Source organism: Cuculus canorus, chromosome 4 (assembly GCF_017976375.1).
Source record: "Cuculus canorus isolate bCucCan1 chromosome 4, bCucCan1.pri, whole genome shotgun sequence".
In the NCBI taxonomy this organism is placed as follows: Eukaryota; Metazoa; Chordata; class Aves; order Cuculiformes; family Cuculidae; genus Cuculus; species Cuculus canorus.
This window is the reverse complement of record NC_071404.1, coordinates 30,415,372-30,441,421: the sequence shown is the minus strand read 5'-3', so window position 1 is coordinate 30,441,421 and position 26,050 is coordinate 30,415,372. Positions and strand designations below refer to the sequence as shown.

The window sequence follows — 26,050 nt, the reverse complement described above, 5'->3', positions numbered from 1 at the left end:
GTACCAACCATATACACACATCTGCTTCCAGACACGAACTACAGGGCAACTCTGAGAAACTACAGGGAGTTTAGGGAGTCTTAATACACACTCCGGATTTTGTTTCTATTTTGTAGTATCTGACATATTTGTTCCCAACTTCTGTCTAGATTTCAGCGAGTCTGCTCCCTGCACAAGGAATTTGAGAAGGGCAAGGCTGATTATGGTCTGATAAATTTTTATATCCATTCTGTTTAGGTGAGGTGATCCACGGTTGTACAATACTGTGATTGCATTTCCAGAGAGCATTGTATTTGGAACAATACTGCTGCTGTAACTGATGAATTCTGTATTTCCTCTAGGAGCAGACAGTGGTGTCTATCTCTCTGTGGAAAGGCTGGTATCGTCTGTGCAAGAAAGCATCAGAGCAAGACAAGAGAGTGAGAACAGCCTAAAAAGCCAGAAGTCACGTCAGAAAAAATGGTCATTGCATAGTCTATGGATACAGTTCAACTCTTCACCTCCCCTTCTTGTGCAGCTCTTGCATTCCTCAGGCTCCCCTGCAAGGTTGTATCTAGTCCTAGCTGGTTCTTTTTCGTCTTGTCGTGCTAGTCCCTCTTATGTGGCTTAATCAGATACAGTCACATCCTTCCACATTCTAAGTCCTTACTTAAGCATAAGTACTCGGGAACAGCCTGGCTGAAACTTATTATTCAAGCTAATCATGAGGTTCAACAAGACCAAGTGTAAGGTCCTACACCTGAGTCGGGGCAATTCCTGATTTCAACACAGGATGGGGGATGATGTGATCAAGAGCTGCCCTGCAGAGAAGGACTTGGGAGTGCTGACTCCCAAATGAGAAACTTGACACGAGCTGGCAATGTGTGCTCACAGCCCAGGCGGCCAACCGTATCCTGGGCTACATCAAAAGAAGCATGGCCAGCAGGTCAAGGGAGGTGATTCTGCCCCTTTATTCCTCTCTTGTGAAACCTCATCTGGAGTATTGTGTCCAGTTCTAGAACCCTCAACATAAGAAGGATATGGAGCTGTTGGAACAGGTCCAGAGGAGGGCTATAAAGATGATCAGAGGGCTGGAGCACCTTCCATACAAGGACAGACCAGACTGGGAGAGTTGGGGTTGTTCAGCCTGGAGAAGGCTCCAAGGCTACCTTCCAGTACCTGAAGGGGCTACAAGAAAGCTGGGGAGACTGTTTGCAAAGGCTTGTAGTGATAGGACAAGGCAGAATAGGTATAAACTGGAGAGGGACAGATTTAGACTGGACATAAGCAGGAATTTCTTCAAAATGGGAGTCGTGAGGGACTGGCACAGTTGCCCAGGGCAGCTGTGGATGCCCCGTCCCTGAAGGTGTTCAAGGCCAGGTCGGATGGGGCCTTGGGCAGCCTGATCTAGTGGTGGGTGTCCATGCCCATCGCGGGGGGGGTGGTGTGGAGCTGATGGGTCTTTAAGGTCCCTTTCAACTCAAACTATTCTATGATTCATTGATTCTAATCCTCCATTTTAGTTCTAAAATCGCGATAGCTTGGCAACTTATAACACATTCCTTCCTTCACCAACCCGATGCTTCAGGGAACCACTTGTCCCCTCCCACGGCACCGCCCCGGCGAGGCCCTGCCGCGCCGCCACCCCTCACCCCCCCCGCCCACACACAGGAAATGACGTCATTGTCCGCCTGGCAGCGGTGCAGGTAGCGGGGCCCGTACCACCAGCGGGAGAGAGGGGGGGAGCGGAGTCAGAGACAACTGAACTGCGAGTGGAGAATTAGAGGGAACCTTGTCCTTTACCCCGAATTCCCCGTGCCCGTTTTACTCCCTTTGTCTTGTTTGAAGAATATTCACTGGGGAGCTTGGGCGGGCTCTGTCGCACGCCCCGTTCTTCTCCCCCTCTCCAGCGGGAAAAAAGTGGCGCAGCCCCGGACAGGGCGCAGGTTTGTGTACGTCCTCCGCGCGCGACTGCCGAACAGCCAATGAGAGCGCGGCGCACAACCGGGGTGGGCGGGGCCAGCACCCCTCCAGCCAATCGGAAGCGAGAGAACCGCCTCGCGCCGCCGCTGCCGCAGGTGGGGGCCGAGCCTCGGCCGGGCCGTGGGGGGGTATGCCGCTTCGTGCGGGGGCTGCGAGCGAGGAGGGCGGGTGTGTGGAGGAGGGGAGGCTGTAGAGGAGTCGTCTCTTCTCGCTCGGGGCCGCTGCAGGCGGGGAGGGGGCGCCCCGGGGCAGAGACCGACACCGGCAGCGCCGAGAGGGCCTCGGCAATGGGGTTTTCTGCTTGGAAAGGAGAGAGTCGTTTTTCGCAGTTGTGTTAAAGAGGAAAGTATTAGTTAAGTTGTGGTTATAAAGTTATTAATTCAGTTATGCCCAGCTTTAAAAAATAAAGGTGAAATGGTGAGGAATAGACTACAGGCTGAGAGCTGGGGGTGTTCAGCCTGGAGAAGAAAAGGCTGTGAGGAGATCTTACAGCGACCTTCCGGTACCTGAAGGGGCTGCAGGAAAGCTGGGGAGGGGCTGTTTACAAAGGCTTGTAGTGATAGAATGAAGGGGAATAGGTATAAACTAGAGAGAGAGGCAGATTTAAACTAGACATAAGGAGGAAATTCTTCACTCTGAGGATGGTGAGGCACTGGCACAGGTTGCGCAGGGAAGTTGCGGATGCCCCATCCCTGGAGGTGTTCAAGGCCGGGTTGGATGGGGCCTTGGGCAGCCTGATCTAGTGGGAGGTGTCCCTGCCCGTGGCAGAGGTTTGGAACTGGGTGATCTTTAAGGTCGCTTCCAACACAAACTATTCTATGATTCTTTGCAGTGAAACAAGTCTGCTACAGAGAACAAATCTTTTGAGGAGCGGCTGAGGGAACTAGGGTTGTTTAGCCTGGAAGAAGTTGAGAGGAGACCTTATTGCTCTCTAAAACTACCTGAAAGGAGGTTGCAGAGAAGTGGATGTTAGTCTTTTCTCCCAAGTGACAGGTGATACGATAAGAGGAGATGGCCTCAAGCTGCATCAGGGGAAGTTTAGAGTGGACATCAGGAAAAATTCCTTCACCGGAAGAGTTATCATGCACTGAAACAGGCTGCCCAGAGAGGTGGTTGAGGCACCATCCCTGGAGGTTTTTAAAGGACGGGTAGATAAAGTGCTTGGGGGCATGATTTAGTAGTGGACAGGTATGGTTGGAGTTCATGATCTCTAAAGTCTTTTCCAACCTAATGATTCTATGAAATCTTAATGAATTGCTGTATTTTGGGTTCTGGGATGAGACTCATGGCAAATGATAAAAGCATTCAGCTTTGCACTTCTGCAATATGATGTGCAGTGAAGCTGTGTGTTTTCTGCCAAGTATGTTTTGGTTTTTTTTCCTGCTTGGTAGTGGTTTATGTGATTATATAATTTGACTGAAATATTAAGAGTTAGGTGACAGCACAGTCTTGTTTGTTAATCTTACAGGGGGATGAAGATAACACTGCTACGATGATTCTTCAGGAAATGGTGAATCAGGCAGCCAGCCTGCACTCTGATAGAAAAGCAGTTTGGTTTGATGAATGCAATGACAAGCCTCCAAATTCCTACACGTATGCAACAGTGGTTAAGCTTGCCATGGAATTAACAGCTTTCCTGCAGCAGCACTGTGATGAGGAAGGAAAATGTGAAATAGGCCTTTACTGCTATCCAGGAATAAACTTACCATCTTGGATCTTAGGGTAATGGTTTGAACGTCTACATTCTGTGTTGGGTTTTTAAGGGTCATCTCTATTAAAGCATATTGTCCATTTCTTTATATTTGTAATAACAACAGAAATGCAGTAGTAACATAGTAATGTAGTTAAGAGGCACCGGAGTCTTGCATTCTTTAAGGAAAAGGATGGTAGGATTATAATTTGAAAAGCCAGCGTTGTTCTTTTTTTAATCTACAGTACCTTGATTTGAAGTGTATGTAATTATCCGGTTTTTAAAAGGATATGAATAAACATTTATAGAAGTATAAAAAAAAAGACTAGTATCTTTGTTATCCTTTTTTAAAAATGGAGGTGATAAGTGATGTAGCAGATTAAATATATATATATACACAAAAATGAGTATTCAGGGATGTGTTTTAATGTATCCTTGTCTTGCTAGAAAAAAAGATGCATTGAAAGCCAATGTCTTGCTTTAAGCTAAATGTGTATATGGTTACAGTACCATTACAAATATAATAGAAAAAAGTGATGAGCAATGACACTAAAGTGACATTGGTTATTTAATGGCTCCCAAACGGAAATGTTTATGATCTCAACAGTCAAGTTAATTCAGCAATTTTAAAAACCCTTCTTCTGCTGATAAATTCTAGTGTTTGTAAGTTTTATGTATGTATCTTTTTATATCCATTGCGTTTATGATGTAAAATAGAATCTTGGTATCACAAGCATATTTTCTGCAGCTGATCCATATAGCAGCAGTTGTGGTTCATAGGGGGATGGTGTGTGTCAGTATTTTCCTGTGACTTTTCACCTAAAATACACAATAGCACAAGAAGACATATCACAGTTGACTAAAGATTTCGGTGGAGTTAGCAAGCAAGCACTGTGATCATAGACCTTCCAGAAGTGCTGAGGGACTTTCTCACTGATCAGTGAACGCTTTTCCCCCAGTTCAGCAGTGGAGCAGGTTGCCTAGAGTTGTTGTGCAGGTACCATCCCTGGAGGTCTTGAAGATCTAAAGTCCTGAGCACCCTGGTCTGGTGTTACAGTTGGCCCTGCATGAGCAGGAGGTTGGCCTAGGCATCCTTGAGGTCCCTACCAATCTGATTTATCCTATGTCCCAATGAACTGGACAGCACCACAGTTTTCTTTTTGATGCGTGACTGGGAGCTACTGGGGCATTTTTAGTCTTATGGGTATCGTTACTTAGCAATTAACTGCTACATATGATGTAGGACAGGCTGATTCCAGTGACTGTTCGAGTGTACAGAATGCTGCTGTTTCCGAGTCTTTTTTCTGGATCTCATAATTACTGCAGTGATAAATCACTTACACAAAGAGGGAATTAATTGTTCGTGGGAACTCAGCCTTAGAAGGTGTGCAGGTTTGTGGGCACTGTTCATATTTTAGTCGCTACTTAAGCATCTTGGCATTTTGTGGTGTTAACAAATTCAAGTGCTTCTCTTTATCACATTGAGCCGCTAGAGGGGGGCATTGGAGTGAAGACCTGTTGGGGAAGCACTACAATATAAAGGCCCGTAAATAAGAGCAGAATGAGTGTTCCTCTATTTATTGGGGAAAAAAAGCTCCAGTAGATGCTTGGTTTCTCTTTTGCTGGATTCTTTAGGCTAGTGAGAACAGAAAGTGTCTTCAGTGTGCTGACTTTGTGTGTTTTTTTAAAATATGTTTGCACACATTTAAATTAAAAGCTTTTATTTCTGTTCAATATCAGAAGCTTTTGTCAGTGACACCTTTATCATCACCAACCTGCTTGGCCAAAAATCATGTTGATTGTTTTAATCTAGCTTTGATCTTTTTCTTTGCTGCAAAATCCCAAAAGCCAACACTGATTATTCTTCCTACTTTATTTCCAATGAAGTATTTGAAAGTAGTGTTATGACTGTATTTTCTAGCTCAGGGAACTGTAGAAGTATAAAAGAAATGCTAGTGAAAAGAAATGCTAGTGAAATTTAAGAAGATTTTCTTATTTTTTTAAAAAAATATATTTAAAACATTTATGTCTTTTTAGAATCCTTCAAGTTCCAGCTGCCTATTCTCCTATTGATCCAGATGCACCACCAATGTTATCCACTTACGTCATGAAGAAAAGCAATCTTCAATATGTTCTTGTTGAGAATGACAAAATAAATGTAAGCATTCAGGCTTTTACAGGAAGCATTAAATGGGAATTTAGAAATGTGTTACTATTCAGATTGGTTTTTGTTTTAATAAGCTTGGACGGGGTTGTTTTTTTTCTCCATGTCAAGAGGTCATCTTTCTCATTCAGGAAAGGGCATCTTTAAAATTAGAAATATGAAGTGCTTCTCCTTCTCGTAAAAAAAAAAAAAACCAAAAAAAAACAAACAAAAAAAACCCCCTACTTTCATATTACGGTTTGGTCCAGGCAAGCTTGTTAAACACTGGTGCTGGAATAGCACATTTCACAGTGCTGTGTGAAAGTTGAGAGTCGGGAGTCTTTTTAGTAGTTGAAAAAACTTAGATATTTAAATCTTTGGTTTCCTTTTGTCCAACTCCTTCCAAATCTTGTACTCTTACTTGTTGCAAAGGGGATAGACAAGATTGGACCATCCAGTTATGACTCAGAGTTCTTTGTTTTCTTCCGAATTCTTTTGTATGTTTTCTCTTTACTTTCATTATTTGCTCAGAGAATTGTTTATTTCATATTTATAAAGTCTGTGTTCACTCATATTTAATATGTATTTAATATATAAAAATACACGAGCTTAAAACTGCCTGATGTGTTGTATTCCAAAAGTTGAGGTGTGAAAAAACACAGCTTATTCATATGAATCACTGTTTCATATTTCGTTGCATATTGTAGAACAATAACACTGTATCCTGAGTTCTGCTGTTTCAATTCTTTATTTTCTTTCACAGAAATTCCAGATGTCCCACGTTGGTTGGTTTTATCACAGTTCTTCCACAATAAAACATATTGGTTTAACTCTCTTCCAAAAGAACTCGGGCAACGCTGATTTAAATTCACAAGTAGATATGAAGAGTAACTATGAACCTTTCAGTGCTATGAGTAACTCACAGCCAAGATACACCGTTTGCACAGATCAAACCAAATTGAAAACATCGAAAGGAGGATCCATGGATGTTGGCCAGAAATACTCTTTAGCATACATACTGCATACATCAGGAACTACAGGGATTCCTAAAATAGTCAGAGTGCCTCATAAATGTATAGTACCAAATATTGAGCATCTCAGGTAAGTGTTTCCAGTTTTCCTTTTAAATGCATTTACAAATTTGACATGTAGGGACTCTCTTTCTAATACTTCAGAGGATCATAGATTGGGTTCCTGCTAACACTGCTTCACTTCTTCTGCCTTCCTTGTCTTTTCAGGTTTCTCTGTGTTTCTATTGTTTCTGAAATAGCATCGTAGATAATTTGGTTTCTCTAAATGTTAAATTTAAAGTTTAAACACTGCTTTACCTGAATTTTTGATGGGTGTAGTTCAAATAATGTGTTGGTGCTGTAAGTATTGTATTCTGGCTTGTAGCTTAAAAGAAACAGATAACAAAGTTAATTATTTGTTCTCAGTTAGATTTAATGTGTTCTGTAGTTTTTTACGCCCTAATTCCTATTTCATCTAACTGTGTTTTTTTCTAAAAAAATCTATTATGGAAAATCCTACCTTTTCTTCCTTTATTTATTACTTTTTTTTTTTACATGAGTATCTATTAGTTGAAATATGCCCTTCAGTATACTGTATCAATGTGTAATGTGGTGAATAACTGTAAAGGACCTCATTAGCATAATAAATAGGTACATTCTTGATGCAGGAGCTGTCATTCAAATTGTCTAGCCTGTATGTGCCTGTATATTAAGAGTGACCCTTAAGACTTTGCCAAAGTCCATTTCTTTCATGCTGGTCATCTAGTTTGGAAATGTTTCTTAACAACATGCATAAAATTTGTAATTCCTAGCTTTCTTATTTTAGATCCCTATTTGAAATCACGCAGGATGATATGCTGTTCCTGGCTTCTCCTCTAACATTTGACCCATCTGTGGTTGAACTGTTCATTGCTCTGACAAGCGGAGCCTCTATTCTGATAGTACCAAACACTATTAAAATGATGCCTGTGGAGCTCTCTGTGGCTCTGTTTCACTGTCACCATGTGACAGTGTTGCAGGTAGGTAACACCTAAGATAAACGGCTTTGGTGTCTCACTTCTCACCTATGCAAATGTGTACTACTTTTTCATTAGTCTAGACACAAATGATAATAGAGCAGGGGTGTTCTTCCTTGAAAACACAGCTCATGCTGTCTTTTTGCTGTAGAGTGTTAGCTGTTTAGAAAATTACCGTTTGATTGAAGCATCATTTTGTGATGGCAAACAATGAACTAAAGATAAACCCGACTCATTTGAAGAAACCGTTCATTCATAAGAATTAATTAAATTATTATGTTAATTAAGCAGTTCTGAAAACTTTGGTAATGGAATAACCTGTTACAGACATTTTTAGCAGCATATAATGGGCTTGATCTTGGAGGCTTTCCTCATAAATAACTTCTAGGTTTTCATGGTAGTCTCTGTGCTAGGAATAAAACAACTAAACCAGTGCCATTTATAGGGGACTAAAATGTTTGTAATTTTTACAATACTTGATTCCACTGCAACACTTACTGTTTTCAGGTCACCTGCTTATATGAGGCTTTGTGTGCCTCTTACATCTTGGAATAGAGCATCTCAAAGTTAATTTTTTGAAAATGTACTTGAAGTTATGAGCATTCAGTATGGCTGAATAAGCCTAGCTCTTACCTTGTAGTGTAAAGAGGTATTTCGTACAACTATTAATTGAGTATAGAAACTTAAATCAGCAAGTGGAGGGAAGAGTTACTGGAAATGGATCTTACTTGTAGCTGACTTTGAACAAAATGGGTATGGTCTGGTTAGTCTATTTATTGTGATAAGTCAACACCTAAGCCTCGCTTTGGCATCAATGTTGTAATTCTTAAATATTTGTGCTCCTAGAAGTGCTAAGGTTTCCTTTTCTTTTGGAGGAGTGGTGGTACTTCAGATTATAGGATACAAATTTAAGATTAGTAAGGAATAATTAAATTAATTTTCCATTCCTTTTACTGGAAAAAATAACTAAGAATACGAGTGAAGTGTGACTGTCAGTTAAAATGATTTACTGTTTTTCACCCTCAGTGAAAGGCTCTACATCACCAATAGTTTTACAGAAGACAGAAGTAGCTGTATTTAAGAAAACTATTTTGATTGGGGTTTTTCCTTTTTTTCCCTGCTCATTTTAGAGAGTGAAGTGATAGTTTTCAGAAAAAACGATCTTTGTAAACCATTACATTTACACAAATCATTAGCAACCTGAAGTCTAGCATCCTATAAATTTTTAGCGTTATAGAAAGGTCTTAAAATTTTCTGTATGCAGGTTAATCAGATGTATGGGTTATATTTTACCTGTAACATGTTAGAATGAAGAGGAGAAAAGCTCACAGTAGTATCAAGAGAATACTGTGTTTGCTGCTTTCTATTTCAAGGTAATTAACTGAAGAACTAACGTGCACACACTTTACACAACAGCTGAGCTACAACATGGATCCCATAACACATCTAAATAAAGCAGAAATTCTGCAGAATATATATATTGGTGCTGATAGGGCTTTATTAAGCACAATAAACAAAATCTTGCAAAACACCAGCGTTATCTGTACTGCTATCTGATGGTTGACGCCATCTACTGTATGTAGATGATTGTCAAGTCGATACACAATATAGCTTTGCGGTGCATGTGATAAAGCAGAAAGAGGTGTACACATATACTGAAAAAATATATCAAGTTTTCTCTTATCCTTTTTTTTTTTTTTAATATGTATCATTCAGGCAACACCAACACTTCTCAGAAGGTTTGGAGCTCATATTATTAAATCAACAGTGTTATCTGCAAATACTTCACTCCGTGTCTTAGCCCTTGGTGGTGAAGCATTTCCTGTACTGAATCTCCTGAGGAATTGGAAGCATAAGGAGAACAAAACAAGTATTTTCAATCTCTATGGTATTACTGAGGTGTCAAGCTGGGCCACTTGCTACAAGGTTCCTGAAGAGGTTTTTAGTGCTGATTTTAGGTAGGAAATTTCACTGTTTTCGTGACTTGGCAAGAGGCTGATGAAAAACGCTAGAAATACAACCTCCGTCTCCTGTTTCCAGGGCTACTGAGTCCTCATAAGTGTTCGTACTGGTAGAAGTTAGGTTTGGGTTTTATGTAGAAATAGACTAATCCATCCTTTCATGCTCTAATACAGCACGCTCTTGATAAAACTTTTTCATTAGTGATTTTTGAATGACAGAACTGCAGTCTGAAATTCTGTGTACTTGTAGACCTGTTACATTTCGCATAATGTGTTGTGAAGGTCTCTGTTTTAGTCTTAGCTGTATCTAGACCTCTTCCTCATTCCAACCTGTGATTCCACATGCTGAACCTGGAGTAGCCTAGTCCAGGGTGTGCTGTCTCTGATTGTGTGGCAGTGTTGAATGAATGTTGCACTTCTGCAGGCAAATGGCTCCTATCCAGTTTGCTAGTAACTTCACTTAGCCATAGTCTTGCTCATCATGAGGCTTTACTAGTGAAATCCTGAATGTTCAAAGAGAAGAAACCTAACACAACTGTCAGTGAAAGTAAAGAAATGGGGCTCTGTAACTTTTAGTCATACTTGGAACAAAGATATAGCTTAGATCTGTCAAGTTCAGAATGTTGCTTCTGAAATTCACTTATTTTAAGCAAAAGGAAGAGAAGATTCTCACTTGGCAGAAATAAATATTTTACAAAATTTGGCTGCTTTTGGCCAGCTTGAGATAAAGAGTTCATTGACTGATCAGAGAAAAAGAAGTTTCAACAGCCTAAATAACAGGAGTTGAACAAGAACTGTTAGGGTAAAATATGATAGTTCATGATAGAAATTGAACTGGAACCTGTTCCTGACTTCATATATTACCAAAGTATTTAAAGTTACTTTACCTTTTGAATTTTGCTGTACTGAAGAAAACATTATTGTCTACTTCCACTCAGAAATATATTCCATATATGAGGTTCTGCAAGGCTACAGAATGAAAGGGAAGGAAAGAGTTGGCCTGCAGGTCAACTGAAGTCTGTACTGGATATATGACACAGAAAGTACAGTTTCTTTTATTTCTGTCTTTTCTGAAAGAGTCAACTTTTGTTATTGCTACAACATCAGTAATAAAATAGATACAAACTCAAACGAGATGGAACAGGGAAAGAATGAATTGCAAAGCAGTTACGTGTGTTTAAACTGGTTGAGTTTGATGGGAGTTTGAATTGGGGGGACTTAACTGTCTGAAACTCTTGGGGTACTCTGAGGGTATTTCAGGGTCCATTCAAGACTTATTTTCTGTCATTCTGTGTTTTTTAGTATATGATAATGAAACCCATGCACATTGATGATGGTTTTAATTTTGAACAAATTTAGATGTTTTTAAAGAAGAAACATTTGTAGAGAATAGGCCCACACATCTGCTATTACTCTTAATACAAATCCTTTAGCAAATTGTATGCTAACTCATTTCTGGAGCAGTTGTTTTGTGTTCAGAAGGGAAAGGTGTTTACTATTTCTCTTTTTAATGTATTTAGAGCTGATTTCCCTGTACCCTTGGGATCACCGCTCCTTGGAACAAAAGTTGAGGTCAGAGATGCCAACGGCTCTGCAGTTCTAGAAGGCGAGGGACAAATATTTATAGGTTGTTTGATATTTCTTCTTCTAAGTTACTTTTCTGAAATCACTGAGTTTTAATGATACATTGATTATTTTACTTGGTGTCCACCTCTGATATAGATTAACACAGCATTTTAAGTTCCCATTGGGCAGGGAACCTCCTGATGGTGTTTTAGGTTGTTGGACTCATGAACAGGAAATTACCATCATTTTAACTGCAGGCTGTACTTTCGTTATATCGATATTTTTTTCCTGCTTGCATTTTGACATGCTGTGTTCAAGTAATTTCTGTGTGTTAACTGAATTAAATGCATAGCCCAATTTGAACATCGCAGAGGTTTAGAAATTGACAGTAGTCTTTCATTACTTCTTATAATGTTTGTTAGAGATCAGGAGCATTTGACTAAGTACTTTTTATAATTTTCATTTACAGTTAGCAATTTAGTGTATATGACCCCTATCTTTCCCTGTACAGGTGGCGAAGAACGAATCTGCTTTCTTGATGATGAAATAACTGTACCCCTGGGTACAATGAGAGAAACAGGGGATTTTGTAAGAGTGCAGAATTCACAGTTGTTCTTCTTGGGTCGGAAAGACAATCAAATTAAGCGTCATGGCAAACGTTTTAATATTGAATATTTGCAGCAGGTAATATGATGTGTAGTGAGTGAAGTATGCCAGTATAATAGAGCAGGGATAAGGAACTAATTATCTTCAGAAATGGGTATTTAGTCGTTTTCAGATGAGGAGTCTAAAAGAAATTGGGAGGGTGTATTATCTAAAACCTGGTCACATAATTTAGGAAGGATTTTGGTTGTTCTGGGTTCTTAGAAATTGTTTTATTATATAGTTTCTTCCAGCAGAATTGAGAACTGTATAAACACCTGAAAAATATGGAGCAGTGCAGTCCAGTACTTGTATTGTTATTGTTCAATTGTGATTGAATATCACATTCATGGATTATATCTCATTCATGGCATTTAGGCAAATAATACATACATCTCTGAGTTTGTTTTTATGTGAAGACATGCAAACTTCAGCTACAGGAGAAGATAAGTCATAGGATGTTATATAGGAATGTGAGACAAATACAAATATTAAATGTGTGTTTTTTGAAGTTGTGGATTTTATTCTTTTTACTCTACTGTTGAGCTGCATTTCAAAACAAGATTAATATTTTTAAATTACAGGCTACTGAAGATCTTTGTCAGGTAGAAGCTTGTGCAGTGACCTGGTATCTGCAGGAAAAGCTTATCTTATTTGTAGTACCGAAAAATGATTTAGAAGAGAGAGAAATGCTTAAAGAACTACAGAAACGTCTACCAGCTTATGCAATCCCTGATGAGCTTGTAATGATTAAAGATTTGCCTTTAACGTCGCATGGTAAATGAAACTGTTAAGTTCCCTTACCACTTATTTTAATGGTTTCTATTCTGTTTAATTTTATTTTTCTGTTGACCAAAATGCGGTACCTGATTCATCCTTTTTGAATGCGTAGATTAGATCATTAACTCCTGGTAGGAAATCATTACCATGTATCATATTTTCTTGATGATGTTTCATTCCAGAGACAAAGAGTAATGATGAAATCAATTTAATATTAACACTGCACATATATTTTCTCAGTCATTCCTGTTGCACTCTGCAACAGAGCCCTGACTTCAGGTGGGGAAAGATCAGGCCTTGAGGATGATATTATGTGGGAGGCTAGGGTAAATTTTCAAAAACCTTACTGAGTTTTGTGTAGTTGATTGATGGGTGCAGTTGAGTATGAGTAAGAAGTGTGTACAAGAATAAAGTGACTATTTGAGCAGAGCAAGTTTTGGAAGTGTAAATGCTAAAAGAAGAATGAAAAAAATCATACTTTATTTTCTACAAAGGCAAAGTTGATATATCTGAACTGAACAAGATTTACCAGAACCATCTAAACTCCAGAAGGCGTGACAGTAAGCTGAGTGGCGCAGAGGAATTGTGGGAAAGATTGCAGTATTTATGGAAGGTAGTATTTTGAGCTGCCTTTTATCTTTGCGAGTGCATCATTGTACGTGTGTCAGGAATTAAACAGTTTTAAGAAGTATGACTAATGAAACCAGAACATTCTAGCTGCCTATAGATTTAAGCAGTACAGTTCTTTCTGTTCTGTTAATACTTAAATATAGTCCCTCTGCAGTGGCCAAGAGGGAGTCATTTATATTTCTTTATCATATGAAACTTCAGGCTATGAGGTATAAGCAATTAGCATAGGAAGGATGTAACCTGTCAGTAGCTTTTTGAATACTGTTTCACATGCCAAGGAAGGTATCCCTAAGGGAAACAAGGAACTGGGGCATGGAAGCTTTGTGCAAAATAGCTGTGTTAGTAATTTCTTATTTATAAAGGTAATTATGAATTGAAGAGTCTTGTTAAAAGATGGCACAGTAGCATAATCATTTCTTAGTCTGTTTGTATTTTTTCTAAATTTCGGTGCCGAAGGCTTGTTTTTCAAAGCACTGAAATGTGATGCCAAACAGTAGTATGGTTTTTCTCAATGACAGACTTCCAAGTTTCATCTGTAAGTGGAATTTGCTGTGGTTAGGACATGAACATGTAAATGCAGTGAGATTAGTAACATTTGCCTATGCTGGTACTTCCTGTATATAAATGATAGAAATAACTATAATGATAGCTGTAGAAATGATATCCCAAAGGGGTGAGATGTGCCCTTGACCTATTATGAACAGCAGAAGGTAGCTTCCAAAGCCAGTGGATTTGGACTTTACACCCAGACTTAACAAGAATGGAGTTCGGTGAGAGGAAACATAGTAATTGCCGTTTGTTGTACTCACAATGCCAAATCCAAAATCCTTCATGAATTGAAGGGGTTATATAGCTTCAGAAGTAGGTAGGTAAGTAGGATACTTAAATAATTCAGAAGTAAGAGATAACAGTTTATATAAGTTTTATTAATAAAGCATCTAAATAAATTTAATCAAAAGGTATAACTGTTTTATTTGCAAAGTTGTCATTCTTAAATGGTATTAAGATTGAAAATAGCCAACAAAAATACAGCACAATTTGCTTTAATTCTTTAAACTGGAGAACTAGAATTGAGCAAAACATTTTGTAGTAGAGAACAAGCATCTTCCTGTTTTCTTGTTCCTCCACAGTAGTCCATCACTACCTATATTGGCACTGACACATTTTGTGTGTGATTTTTTTGCAGAGTAGTAAGTTTACTAAGTTATTGATTTTTAGTAGGACTTACGGGTATTCAGATGGATTTTACCCTATTTGAGTTTGTGTGTGACGTGGTGCAACACTGATGGATTGTTCTCTCTTTCATTCTTGTTTTCTCTAGTCCGCTCTAGGTCTCCTAGGTGATTCCACTGAAATTTCTAAAGATGCGGTATTTCTGTACAGTGGTGGAGACTCCTTAAAGGCTGTACGATTTTATGAGGAAATTGAGATACTAGTAGGCAAAGCTGTGCCTGGACTCCTTGAAATTATTCTCAGCCGCTCAATTGAAGAGATTTATACACACATTCTTAAAATTCTGTTTCCAGATAAAGACCAATTGATGAATAATGACAATGTTGTGAAAAGAAAACTTGTTGGGAACAGTGGAGAAGAATTCCATGGAAAATATATTAAACTGAAATCTGAAAGAGATTTTGAAGTTGCTTCAGGGTTAAATTCATTTATTGCACTAAGCAGAGGAAATAAATTTTTTTCTGTGGATTTCACCGGGACTTTTATGCAACCCAATAATACAGTACAGATGGGAATGGAACTGCTGCAGCAACCGTCCTTTCTGGGTTTAGTGACTCCAAGTATAATGGAAAGCCATGCGCAAGGCTGTGAATTGAAGAACAGAATTTCAGCAGTTATGAACAAGGCAAACGAAACCGGCTGTTGCTGTGTACAGCAGAACCATGCAGAATGTAGTCATGTAACAACAGCAGAGTTGATGTTATGTGTAAGATGGAAGTCAAATACAAGAAAATGTGTAGATGCATCACCACTGATTATAATACAATCTAAAGAAGAATTATCTGCATCTGTGTATGTTGGTTCTCACTCTCATGCAATGCAGGCAATTGATCTAGATTTGGGAGAAATAAAATGGGAGAAGAACCTTGGAGATCGTATTGAATCTTCTGCCTGTGTATCCAAGTGTGGAAATTTTATTGTTGTTGGTATGTCTTTTATTTCAGCTTTCATTTTAAATAGCTTAAGTTACAAGATGAATGATAAAGAATCTTATTTCCTACCTCTGAATGCCTTCCATGTACACTTATCCATAAAATTCCATATATGTTTCAGAACTAATTTCTTATAAAGTAGAAATGAAAGGAAGAAGTAATTTAAGTTTAACCAGTGATGGAGCATATCTAGCATATGCACTTGTTTATTATATGTCAATTTACTAATAAGGCCTTACTAAGGAATAGTCAGTGGGTATGGTTTCTTCTTAGTGGTTGATTAGGTGTAACCTTTAAACTGTTTCTTATAAAAAGTATGGAAAGGTGATATAGTATTAAAATGTCTTTAAAAATTGATAAAGGTAGAAATTAGTATATGGTGCCTAAGGTAATTAAACTCTGTGAAAAATAATCTCCTTTGGTTCTTCTTTTTCGAGATGTATGCTTGCATAGTTGTTTTTTTTAATCACGTCCATTGTCAACAGGGTTGTTGTAATTAGTGTTATCTTTTTACGTAATATGTGTCCATCACTGTTTAGCACAGGTGTCAAGAGGTGAGGGTTTTTTATGCAAAGCTAATGTTACTATCTTTTTGCTAGTATTTTGATTGCTATTTATTCTGATAACAAAATTGGATTTTTTTTTAAACTGAAGGAGTTTCTAGAACAACAGTACAGTTTTTGTTAGAAAACAAACAGACTTTATTTTTTCAGAATCTTTGTTTTCAGAAAAGAAAATTAGGGAGAGAAGTAATTAAAACAACTTTCTTCTTCTCCCTTTTCAGCAACTCTCAGTGTCTTCTAATATAATTACTGTAAAATTTGATAGAAAATCAGTGAAATAAGTATATTCTAAATGTAACCTGGAAGGAGAACACAGAATAATGAACTTTGAATGTACGAACTATCAGCAAAAAGTTTGAGTTAAAAAAAAGAGTAGGAACTTTGGAAAAAGTTTTGAAAGTGTGCCTCATGAGTCACTTTATTTCTTTCCAGCAGTGATGCAGCTAGTAGGGTAAATCACAGCATAAATAAAAATATTCTTTATCTTTTTTTACCCTGTTGTGTTTTATTTCACACAGGTTGTTATAATGGCTTAGTGTATGTGCTTCACAGCAGTGATGGAGAAATATACTGGACTTTTGTCACAGAAGATACTGTGAAAAGCTCTGCAGTTGTAGACCCTTGCAATGGACTAGTCTACATAGGATCGCATGACCAACATGTGTATGCTTTGGATATTTATGTAAGAACACTGACTATCTTTTATGTATAGAAGAATAAATATCCAGATTAGACTCTATTTGTAATACACCAGATGAAGCTCCACTTGCGTTAGTATTAATGTTAGAGTCCACAATTAAGCTTTTGAAATAGGCCTGCTTGAAGTGGAGTGAGGTTTACATGGTAGTAAATAGTTTTAGTGATGTTCTCAGCCGTGGTACTTGTGTTACTAGTCATGGTTGAAATGAAATCTTAAGTTCGTTGCTTATTCAGTTCTCCGTGGGTGTTTCAGAATTAGGTGCCCAGCTAGAAATAAAACTGTGTCTTAATGGTGTAGAGAGAATCTAACATTCTAAAAGAGCAGATGAAGGGGAATGGAAAATAAGAGGGGCAGATACTGCCACTTTATTAGCTGAATTTCTTTTATTTCCTGGAAGAGGATGTAGTCAACAGCATATGTGTTGCTCTAATAGCATGTGCATTATATCTTCACTTTTTAATTAGTATTTGCTGAATAAATGCACTGTTTGATAAGCTTTGACATTAGAAGGTCTTTGTAAACATGATGAGCTTAAACTCCAATTTTAAAAACCTTATTTATCGTTTTTCTTGTGCTTACAGAAAAAGGCATGTATATGGCAGTTACATTGTGAAGGTGGAGCTGTGTTTTCATCTCCTTGTCTAAGTTCTTTTCCACATCATCTATATGTTGCTACACTAGGAGGACTATTATTGGCTGTAAATCCGGTATGTACCTTTACTTACTTGTCTTTGATCCCAATCTCATATTTAAATTAAACCAAAATGCGTTTTTGAAGTTAAGATTGCTTTTCTGATGAAAGGAACTATGATGAAGGAACATGAAAGGATGATCATATGTTGCCCTAAGGTATTTTTCACTCGAGGGCCTTATTCTTATACACAAGATTACCATAATAATTCCTGTATTTCAGAAAGCTATCCGGTTATAAAGAGAACTGAAGTTACTTGCTTAAATTTACATGCTGACTGGAGAACAAAGTTGGAATCAGTGTCTTCTCATTGTCATATACTACTTTATTAGTAAAACTAGTGATTTGGGGCATGTCTTGGACTGCTGTTCTGTTCTCTGCACTGGGGAAATGGCATTCTTGATAGATGTGTTAAAATTTCATGGTTTTCTGAGGCATTGTTGGCTTGCAGCTGGTACTTCCTGATAAAAGGAACAGTCACTTGGATCAGCTCTTTTTCTGGTCACACAACCCAGAGCATCAGCCCTAACCATCTTTACTCCTCCCCACTACAATTTCATCAGTAATACCCAATCTAGCAGTAGAAGACCACTGTACGAGCTTGCAGTTCTAGAGCACTGTGGTTAAGAAAAACAGAATTTGTTTTTTCCATAATTCTGAGTAACAGGTAGTGGAGAAACTGTAACTCAAAGTACTTATTTATGAAAATAGTAATGTGCAGGCTATGTTAGAAGCTTAGTGTGACAATCATAGCTTGTGGGTTGCAGCATTTCCTACAGTAAGTATTTTTAGTTTATGACATAATCAATATGACTTGTTTTCAATGTATCCTCTCCTCTCCTTCATTGGTCTTCATCACTTACTGGAATAAAAAATGAATCTGTCATTTATTAAAACCACTACTAGCATACTGTTATCATTATTATCTTGCCTAGGGGGAGGAAGAGAAGGGTGGAAAGGGACATTGAGCATTCCCAAAAAACTACTAAACGTTTTGTTGGAATAAGATTGGAAGAGTAGTTTTGCTTCTGGTATACACTCTGGAATGGATGCTTGCTTTTCTTTGTTTTTTGGGTTTTGTTTGGGTTTCTTTTGTGGTTTTCTGGAGTTTTTCCCCCCCCAATTCTTAGTGACTGGGTGAAGCTGTGAAGGAAAGATAGTTTCGTGGAGCTTTTTACAATTGCAATAAGCATTAGATATTCTGTGCTGCCATTTACAGGTGACAGGGGATAGGATTTGGAAAAGCTTCTTGGGAAAACCACTCTTCTCCTCTCCTCACTGCAATGAGAAGTATGTTTGCGTTGGATGTGTGGATGGAAACTTATATTGTTATAGTCATTCTGGAGAAAAAGTAAGTGTTGGGGTTTTTATCTTCATCAAAAAAACATGAATAAGATGCCTTATTAATACTGTTTTCTGAGTTTTTGTGATTAGTATATACATTTTTTGTGAACCAAATAGAAGTCTTTAATTATTGCTGCAGAGGAGAAAGTAGAAAAACTGTTTGCCTAGGGTAGTCCATGTAGTTCATGGCAAAACCACAAATGAACTGCAAACTTTGAAGTTGCTTGATGCAGTCACAGAATTTCTAGTTCAGAACTTAAACACGAAGTGAATGAGCAAGACTATTGCCAGCAAATGAAATTATATGCGTTTGGTTTTTGAAGTTTTTCAAACATGTTTAAAGCCATCTCTTCTGTAAGGTAATGGCTATTTGGAAGTAAAGGTTTCTTAGAATGCTTATGCTTTTATCAAAAAGTATTGACGTCACAGCAAAGATATGTCAAAACATAGTTCTGGCAAAATATGCATCAGCCTTCACATTGAATTAGTTCCTTGGAGATGAATGTGTTTTGTATCTGATGTTAGAACAACTGACAGTGTTCCTCTTTGTTTGCCTCCGATGCAGAATACAATTCCTAAGCTTTTTCTGATTATAAAATTTGTTAGCCCATGCCCTGCTCTCTGTCTGCTTGCAGCAGTGTTGCAGAACTGATTATCTCTTCGGGAGGGAACTGCACATCATTAGCGTGAGCAGAGGAAATCTATATTACAAAAGGAGTATTTGCCTTTTTGGCAAAGAATGGCATGTTAACAGAATTCTTTAAATTCACTACTAATTTTGGCACAACTGCCCAAGAATACTTTTTTCCTTAGTTGGCCATCTTTCTGTGGGCCTTACAGAAGGAAGTGACTCTTGCATGTCCATTTTATGAGTCTTGGTGTGTAAAACTTCACTTGTAATTTAATAAGTATTTACCGGCCCTCACTGAAATCTAGTATGCTGTCAAAGTAAAGTGCTCTCCTGTCAACAACTAGTCTATTAAAAATTACAGTTGCTGTTAAACTGGTAATGTGAACAACCCTTGATAATGGGTGATTATGTTCTTTCTGTAGGTTTGGCAGTTTTCCACTAATGGACCAGTGTTTTCATCTCCATGCATCTCAAGTTTAACTAAGCAAGAAATATTTTTTGGCTCCCATGATTGTTTTATCTACTGTTGTAATATGGAGGGTAATTTACTGTGGAAATTTGAAGCCACTTCAAGTGTATATGGAACACCATTTGTTTTCCAAAGTGATACCTTAAAGAACAAAATTCTTTTGGCAGCAGTATCTACAGATGGCAAAGTGTGGATCCTCAATGCCAAGAATGGAACAGCAGAAGGAGTAGATAAGCTTCCAGGAGAGGTTTTCTCTTCCCCTGTGGTATGGGGAACAAAGCTTGTTGTTGGCTGTAGAAATGATTATGTTTATTGCCTAGATTTGTATATAGCAGGAAAAAAAGAACAGCCAAGATGTTAGTCTGCTTGATTTTTATTGTTTACATTTGTAAACTAGGATCTCACAGGTGCTTTCTACCTCTCTGCCTATTTTATTGTAGGCAAGAGGTGCTCTTTGCAGACTTCTTGGGTAGAATTTTGCACCAGGCAGTATCCAGTTGTTTGTTGACTTGCTGCACTGACTGAAGGAGGACAGCTATTCAGCACCCAGCCAGACATTTCATCATCCCTCCCTTGTTTCCAAGCTCCATTCATGAAAGAATGTGTTTCAGATGGTTTGGATTTGAATGGTATGCTTTGACCTTTGTAGTAAGAAAGCAAAATTCAGTAGTTTGGCTTCACATGCTTGCAGGATTGGGATGAACAGCAGTAAAGTGCCATACTCTACAGCTTAGAATAACATGCTTGTCTCCCTGAGGGAGGAATGTGTTCCTCTCTGAGTCCGGTCTGGCGTGTGTCCCAAGGTTCCTCCCTCGCCCAGCTCTACCTGTAGGTACAGTGTGAGTTCTAAGATGAAGTGTGCACTTCTCAAATCAACTTTTGTCAAATAATTTTTTAACAGGTTTGGCGGAATGCTTTCTACAATGTCTTCTCAAAGAACTATTAATAAAGGGTTGTGCGAATTGGTTTTGGTTGTCTTTGATGCCATGAAAACAATTGCCAGTGGTCATGGTAATGCAAGTCAAATATTTGCAGTGACAAAAGTACACTTAACGGAGAGCATCTTCCTGACTCTGAATTTTCTAAAAGAACTATAGTAGAAACATTATCTCATTTTCTCTGATGAGCCATCTACTTTGAATTCTAACAACCTGAATTAAAAAGTAAAGCTAGAAGTTGCACTGACTATGTTGCTTCATCACATCTGGTTCTTTCATTTTATCATTAGTATAAATCCATAGGCAAGACACTCGTGGCACTGTAAAAACTTCTATTTATAAAGCAAACCTGAACTGCACGGTTAGCAAAAGGAGATACACAATACATACATCATTGATTAGATAATTTTGACCTGGTTATAGTTTAATAAGTTTTAAAATGACATTAGTATAATAAACAATTGCACTTTAAAACATTTGAAAAATTAAAAAAGTACACAACAAATACCCCACAATTATACATCTTATAGTTTTTATACATTACTATATGAACATAGAGGTTAATCATACATAACCTTATCAGAAGAAATGGTATTTTGTGTGCATAAGTTACAAAAAATTGAGACAATATACTACATAGTGGTTTGTTCAGATCTTAAAACATTTTTGCTCTTTTCAACTTGGTAGTAATGTATTGGTTTTGTTTTTACAGGTTTCCAACACTTTATCAGAAGTGGCTGCAACAAAGCTAAAGCAAAGTAACACTTCACTTCATTGGTATTTAGTGCAAATTTCTGTTAATTTAACATGAAATGTCACTGTTGAACCATGTACACTTTAGAAATGTTTCCACCAAGTACTGTACATAATACAGTTTCCATTATTACACTAGATACCTTTATGGTTGAAAAGACCCTCTGCTTTGAAGCTTTAGATTAAGACCATCCTAAATGAAAGTTCTATTCTATGTGCTATAAATGTATTGTATTGGAAAATTGCATCCTTATGTCATGCACAATAGCACCTAATTTTGTTATGCTTTTTACAATACCAGTATTTTTAATTCTTTAATCCTGATTTACTTCACCTTCTCTATATTTCTGCCTGGCTCCTTCTCCCAGAAAATAACCATAAACATGGATTGCAGGCAGTTTAGTTCTCGTAATTACAAATACATACTGCAGGCTTATAAACTCAGAAAAAGTGTAACCGTAACTTAAGAAGCACTAATTCATGGTGCTAGCACAGCAAAAATAATTATGGGCTCAGTTCTTCAGATAAGCTTACAAAGATTTGAATTCGAAGTCATTAAGTTGTTTTTTCCCAAGCATTTGAGAGCAACATTGCCTCATCTCCATATAAAACATTTTAAATGTTTCCGTTAAGGGCAAAAAGTTACTTTAGAGATTCAGGTTTTAAATATGAAACTGAGTAAAACTGATGGCTTAAGAGACCCAAAAAACCACATCTTGCTGCTGCGTATTTACTCAATCTAACAAACATGTCCATTGTGTTTGTGCTATTGTAACCGTGATACTGAACAGTTGTTTTCTGTTTGGTGGGAAACAGCATATTCAATAATGACTTCTGCTGACAAGCCCTTTTTGGTTCTTGGAACGGGAGGATATGGCAAGTTTCGTTCTGTTTTCTGCATAATTTAAAGTGCTACTCCTCATGCTGCATACAGCAGTTTGACTAAAATATCTTCCATGAAATGTACAGTATCATTCTATAATGATGCAATTCTTTCTCATGAAACGTCTCCCTTTATGAAATAGGCTTAAAGGTTTCTTTGAGCCTTACATGTTATAAGAGGGAGACATCTACATTTCTTACAAACTTCCTTGTAAAACAAACTTGGGGATGTTACACATTTATTTACTAGGATGACTTCTTAAAATGTAGACTTAGCTATTTCTATGAGATGTTGACAACAGTAAAATCTTTGTTACATTATGGAATTCATCCTTTATATAAGCGTGGAGACATTTCTGTTTTAGTTACAAGAAGTAATAAAGTGTTCAGTTGCCACAGCAGATACCTGAGATGGGGTAAATAAACTTCTCTCTGAAGTGTTCTGGATGTATCGATCAAAGTACAGGAAGTTATTGGAACTAGCTGAAGTTGCACATGGAGTAAAATCAGAAAGAATGCACAGTTGAAACTCTTGTGACTCTCAATAACTTAGCTTTCAGTTCTCAGTTGACTTCAGTTCTACAAGTCTTACTCCTGTGGGAACTTACTGAGACTAATTCTACGCCTACATGAGCACAGGAATAGTCTTACTTCAGTTCCAGTTAATTGATTCAAAGTTGTAATCTGTGATCACCATCTCTATGCATCTTAAATAAGGCCAAGCAGAAACACTGATAGACTTAAATGGCTAGAAGAAACGCTGACTCCCTGACTTTCTGAAAACTTTCTGACTTTTGTTAAAATGATTTATTTTTGTTAAGTAGGATGGAATGTTTTCTTCCTAGGAGTGAGCAAATATACACATAATGTATTTAATCCTATGATGAAAGAAATTATTTCAGCATTTGGATGGTATTATCTTTCTACTTATCATGTGCAGGTGGAAAGGTATCTTCTGAAGTTCTTCCTTAGGGAAGAAGCTTTCAAATAACAGGTAGAACTGACAGTTCATACAGTGTAACACTTAAAAAGAAATTAGGAGTAAGAGAAGGGAACATGCATCTTGCCTTATTTTTCAACAATGGAGTGTTGAAAAAAAATTCTGGAGATCTCCATTTAAGTGTGGAGATGTAAAATTCTAGAACCAAATACTCACAGAATGTAAGGAGCTTCTGAACTGAAGTTCTGGCATTTTTTTTATGATACTTACTAAAATTTACACCCAGTATCTGAGCATTCCTAAATTTTTAAGAGAGCCTGGCTCTGAAATTTTTTGCCATGACCTCATTAGCTATTTGTCAAAGCAATGCAATATATGACTTGAGTAGGCTTGACAGTGAGCTAGAGCAAAATGGTAATCAGTTCACTTTTCAGTCCTTCAATACATGCATTTTCAGTTTTGTCATGTGTGAAAAGCTGAATAAATAAAAAGAAAGCAATTAATAGCAACAGAGATGTAATTTTACAGTTTACTTTATGATCTGTGGACAGTCACTCCAGGCTTTTGCTTTCCTCTTGGCTAACGCAAGCCAGGCTGGTTCTGTTGACACCGGGTTAGCATCAGGTGTAGAGAACCTCTTGGCCACCTCCTTTGCCAGTGGAGTTGATGGAACAGAATCTGAAATTTCCACTGTTTTTAATGGAGTTGAGAGAGGAAGAGAAGAAAATATTAGTTGAAGCCTATGTTTTTGTTGCAGAATTCTAGATATTTTGCTGCTTTTCTGTGAAGATGTTCTGATCTAACACTGCATATTCATTCCCAACCCTTTTAGTTAAATCGTGCTTTTTATTGTATTTGCAAAATAATCAAGTTAGGAGGAGTTGAGTTTCCTTTTTCAGAAGTGATTCCAAGTAATGTAACTCACAAAACAGGGACAAAATTTTCCATCTCTGTGAGATCCAGTGAAAACATTTCCAATTTGCCAGTCGTCTCCTTTACTTAAACTATTTTAGTTACATCTGCAGTGTAGCAAACGATGGGAAATAAAGCTGGTTTAGTTTTTTTTTTCTCTTTAGTTAATGCAGCTGCTGCGCACCAGTAACACAACTGCATTTGGTAGGATTCAGATTGCCTTTTCAGGTTAGACTTCTTAAATAAGCATAGAGAAGAAAACAGTCCTATAGTTTCCTAGCTCACTTAGCCATTCCCATGAGAGTATCCTGAAGAAGAAATGAAACAGCTTTCTCCAGTAGCTGTTTGTCACATTTTCTGCTGTCTTGGCTACAAAATGTGTTGAATAAGCAACCAATTTCTAACAAGCAACTTTACAGAGCAGCACTGTAGAAGTGTATTGTAGGAGGCAGGTGGGAAGACTGTTTAATTCTGAAACAGTGAATGCTCCTGAAAGCTGCCTGGATAGAAATTAGTCTTATCTGAAACCTACGAAGCCTAAAGCTCTTGGTTACAAAATAAATCCTGCTAATCCCCCCCGCCTTACACATTTTATCTTTGTTAAATATTAATATTCAGTCTGAATTACTTTTAGTTGCATTTCATTTTCAGGTTTTGAAAGTTTTAAAAATATTTAAAATTGCATGGATGGCAAAAATTGTTTATTTTCCTTTTTAGTACATCTTTATTCACATGGTTTTAGCTATAAGTGAATGAGCAGTACTAGCAGCTATTGCTGTAGCTGGACACTTTGAAAAGCTAATTATTTTAACAGTTATGGTAATTTATGCTATTTTAAAGGTTGCACTTTCTTATCAGTTCCTGATGTATGAGCCTCAAGTGCCAGTCTGAAATACACCAGCTTCTTTGTTTGGGGTGTTTTTGTAGGGTCCTTAGAGAAGGACTAAGCAATCTTTTATTTCATAGAATCATAGAATGTCCAGAGTTGGAAGGGATCCGTGAGAATCACCAACTCCTGTCCCTGCACAGGACAACCCCAACATTCACACCGTGTGTCTGAGGATGTTGTCCAAATGCTTCTGGAATATTGTCAGGCTTGGCACTATGACTGCTTCTCTGGGAAGCTGTTCCAATGGTCCACCACACTCTAGGTGAAGGTTCTTTTCCTACTATCTAAGCTAAACCTCCCCTTGCACATCTTCCTGCCAGAATGGGTCCTTTCCCATTTGATGGAAAGGTCCATCTATTCTTTAACAAAAAGCACCATCTCCGTGGGGGGTAGATGCTAGTAGAGAAGGTGACAGAATCCTAGAAGAGGTGTGAGCTCTCTCTATTTCAAATATGTTGTAGCCTTGTCTGCCTTAAAAGCTCTCCTGATTGTGGGAAACCCAAATCAGTGTCATTACCCATAATAACCAACTATCTGTATACAGTATATTTGTATAGTTGCTAATCTCTGCCTGGCTCCAAATGTAGCCAGTAATCATAGAGAAATCCATTCACTATTTCCTTCTGGGACAACACAGAATCATAGAATGACTAGGTTGGAAGGGAGCCACTGGGTCATCGAGTCCAACCATTCCTAACACTCCCTAAACCATACCCCTCAGCACCTCATCCACCCGTCCCTTAAACATTTACAGGGAAAGTGACTCAACCACC

At 37.9% G+C, this 26,050-nt stretch overlaps 2 protein-coding genes across 10 annotated transcripts in view; one reads left to right on the top strand and one right to left on the bottom strand.

Annotated features, from left to right (window-relative positions):
• The first annotated feature begins 1,743 nt into the window (after nucleotides 1–1,743).
• Nucleotides 1,744–20,328, top strand: AASDH (aminoadipate-semialdehyde dehydrogenase). 3 transcript variants are annotated; one of them, XM_054064688.1, is made up of 15 exons: nucleotides 1,744–2,057; nucleotides 3,431–3,684; nucleotides 5,690–5,810; nucleotides 6,559–6,896; nucleotides 7,632–7,824; nucleotides 9,538–9,779; nucleotides 11,303–11,409; nucleotides 11,860–12,032; nucleotides 12,575–12,767; nucleotides 13,265–13,383; nucleotides 14,722–15,559; nucleotides 16,647–16,810; nucleotides 17,410–17,535; nucleotides 18,739–18,870; nucleotides 19,917–20,328. In XM_054064688.1, exons 1-15 carry the CDS (start codon nucleotides 1,965–1,967, stop codon nucleotides 20,322–20,324), a joined length of 3,501 nt encoding a protein of 1,166 aa, XP_053920663.1. In that variant the 5' UTR covers nucleotides 1,744–1,964; the 3' UTR covers nucleotides 20,325–20,328. The 3 variants fall into 3 exon arrangements, with proteins under 3 accessions (XP_053920663.1, XP_053920665.1, XP_053920664.1); XM_054064689.1 differs by lacking the exon at nucleotides 1,744–2,057 and adding an exon at nucleotides 2,074–2,090; XM_054064690.1 differs by lacking the exons at nucleotides 12,575–12,767; nucleotides 13,265–13,383 and having other exon boundaries at nucleotides 1,746–2,057.
• A 3,666-nt stretch (nucleotides 20,329–23,994) lies between these two features.
• CRACD (capping protein inhibiting regulator of actin dynamics) overlaps nucleotides 23,995–26,050 on the bottom strand; it is a 121,918-nt gene continuing 119,862 nt past the window's right edge. For all 7 annotated transcript variants that reach the window (XM_054064680.1, XM_054064686.1, XM_054064682.1 and 4 more), the window contains one exon: nucleotides 23,995–24,166. In XM_054064680.1, the coding sequence (XP_053920655.1) occupies nucleotides 24,006–24,166 (161 nt within the window). In that variant the 3' untranslated portion in view covers nucleotides 23,995–24,005. The remainder of the gene's footprint in view (nucleotides 24,167–26,050) is intronic.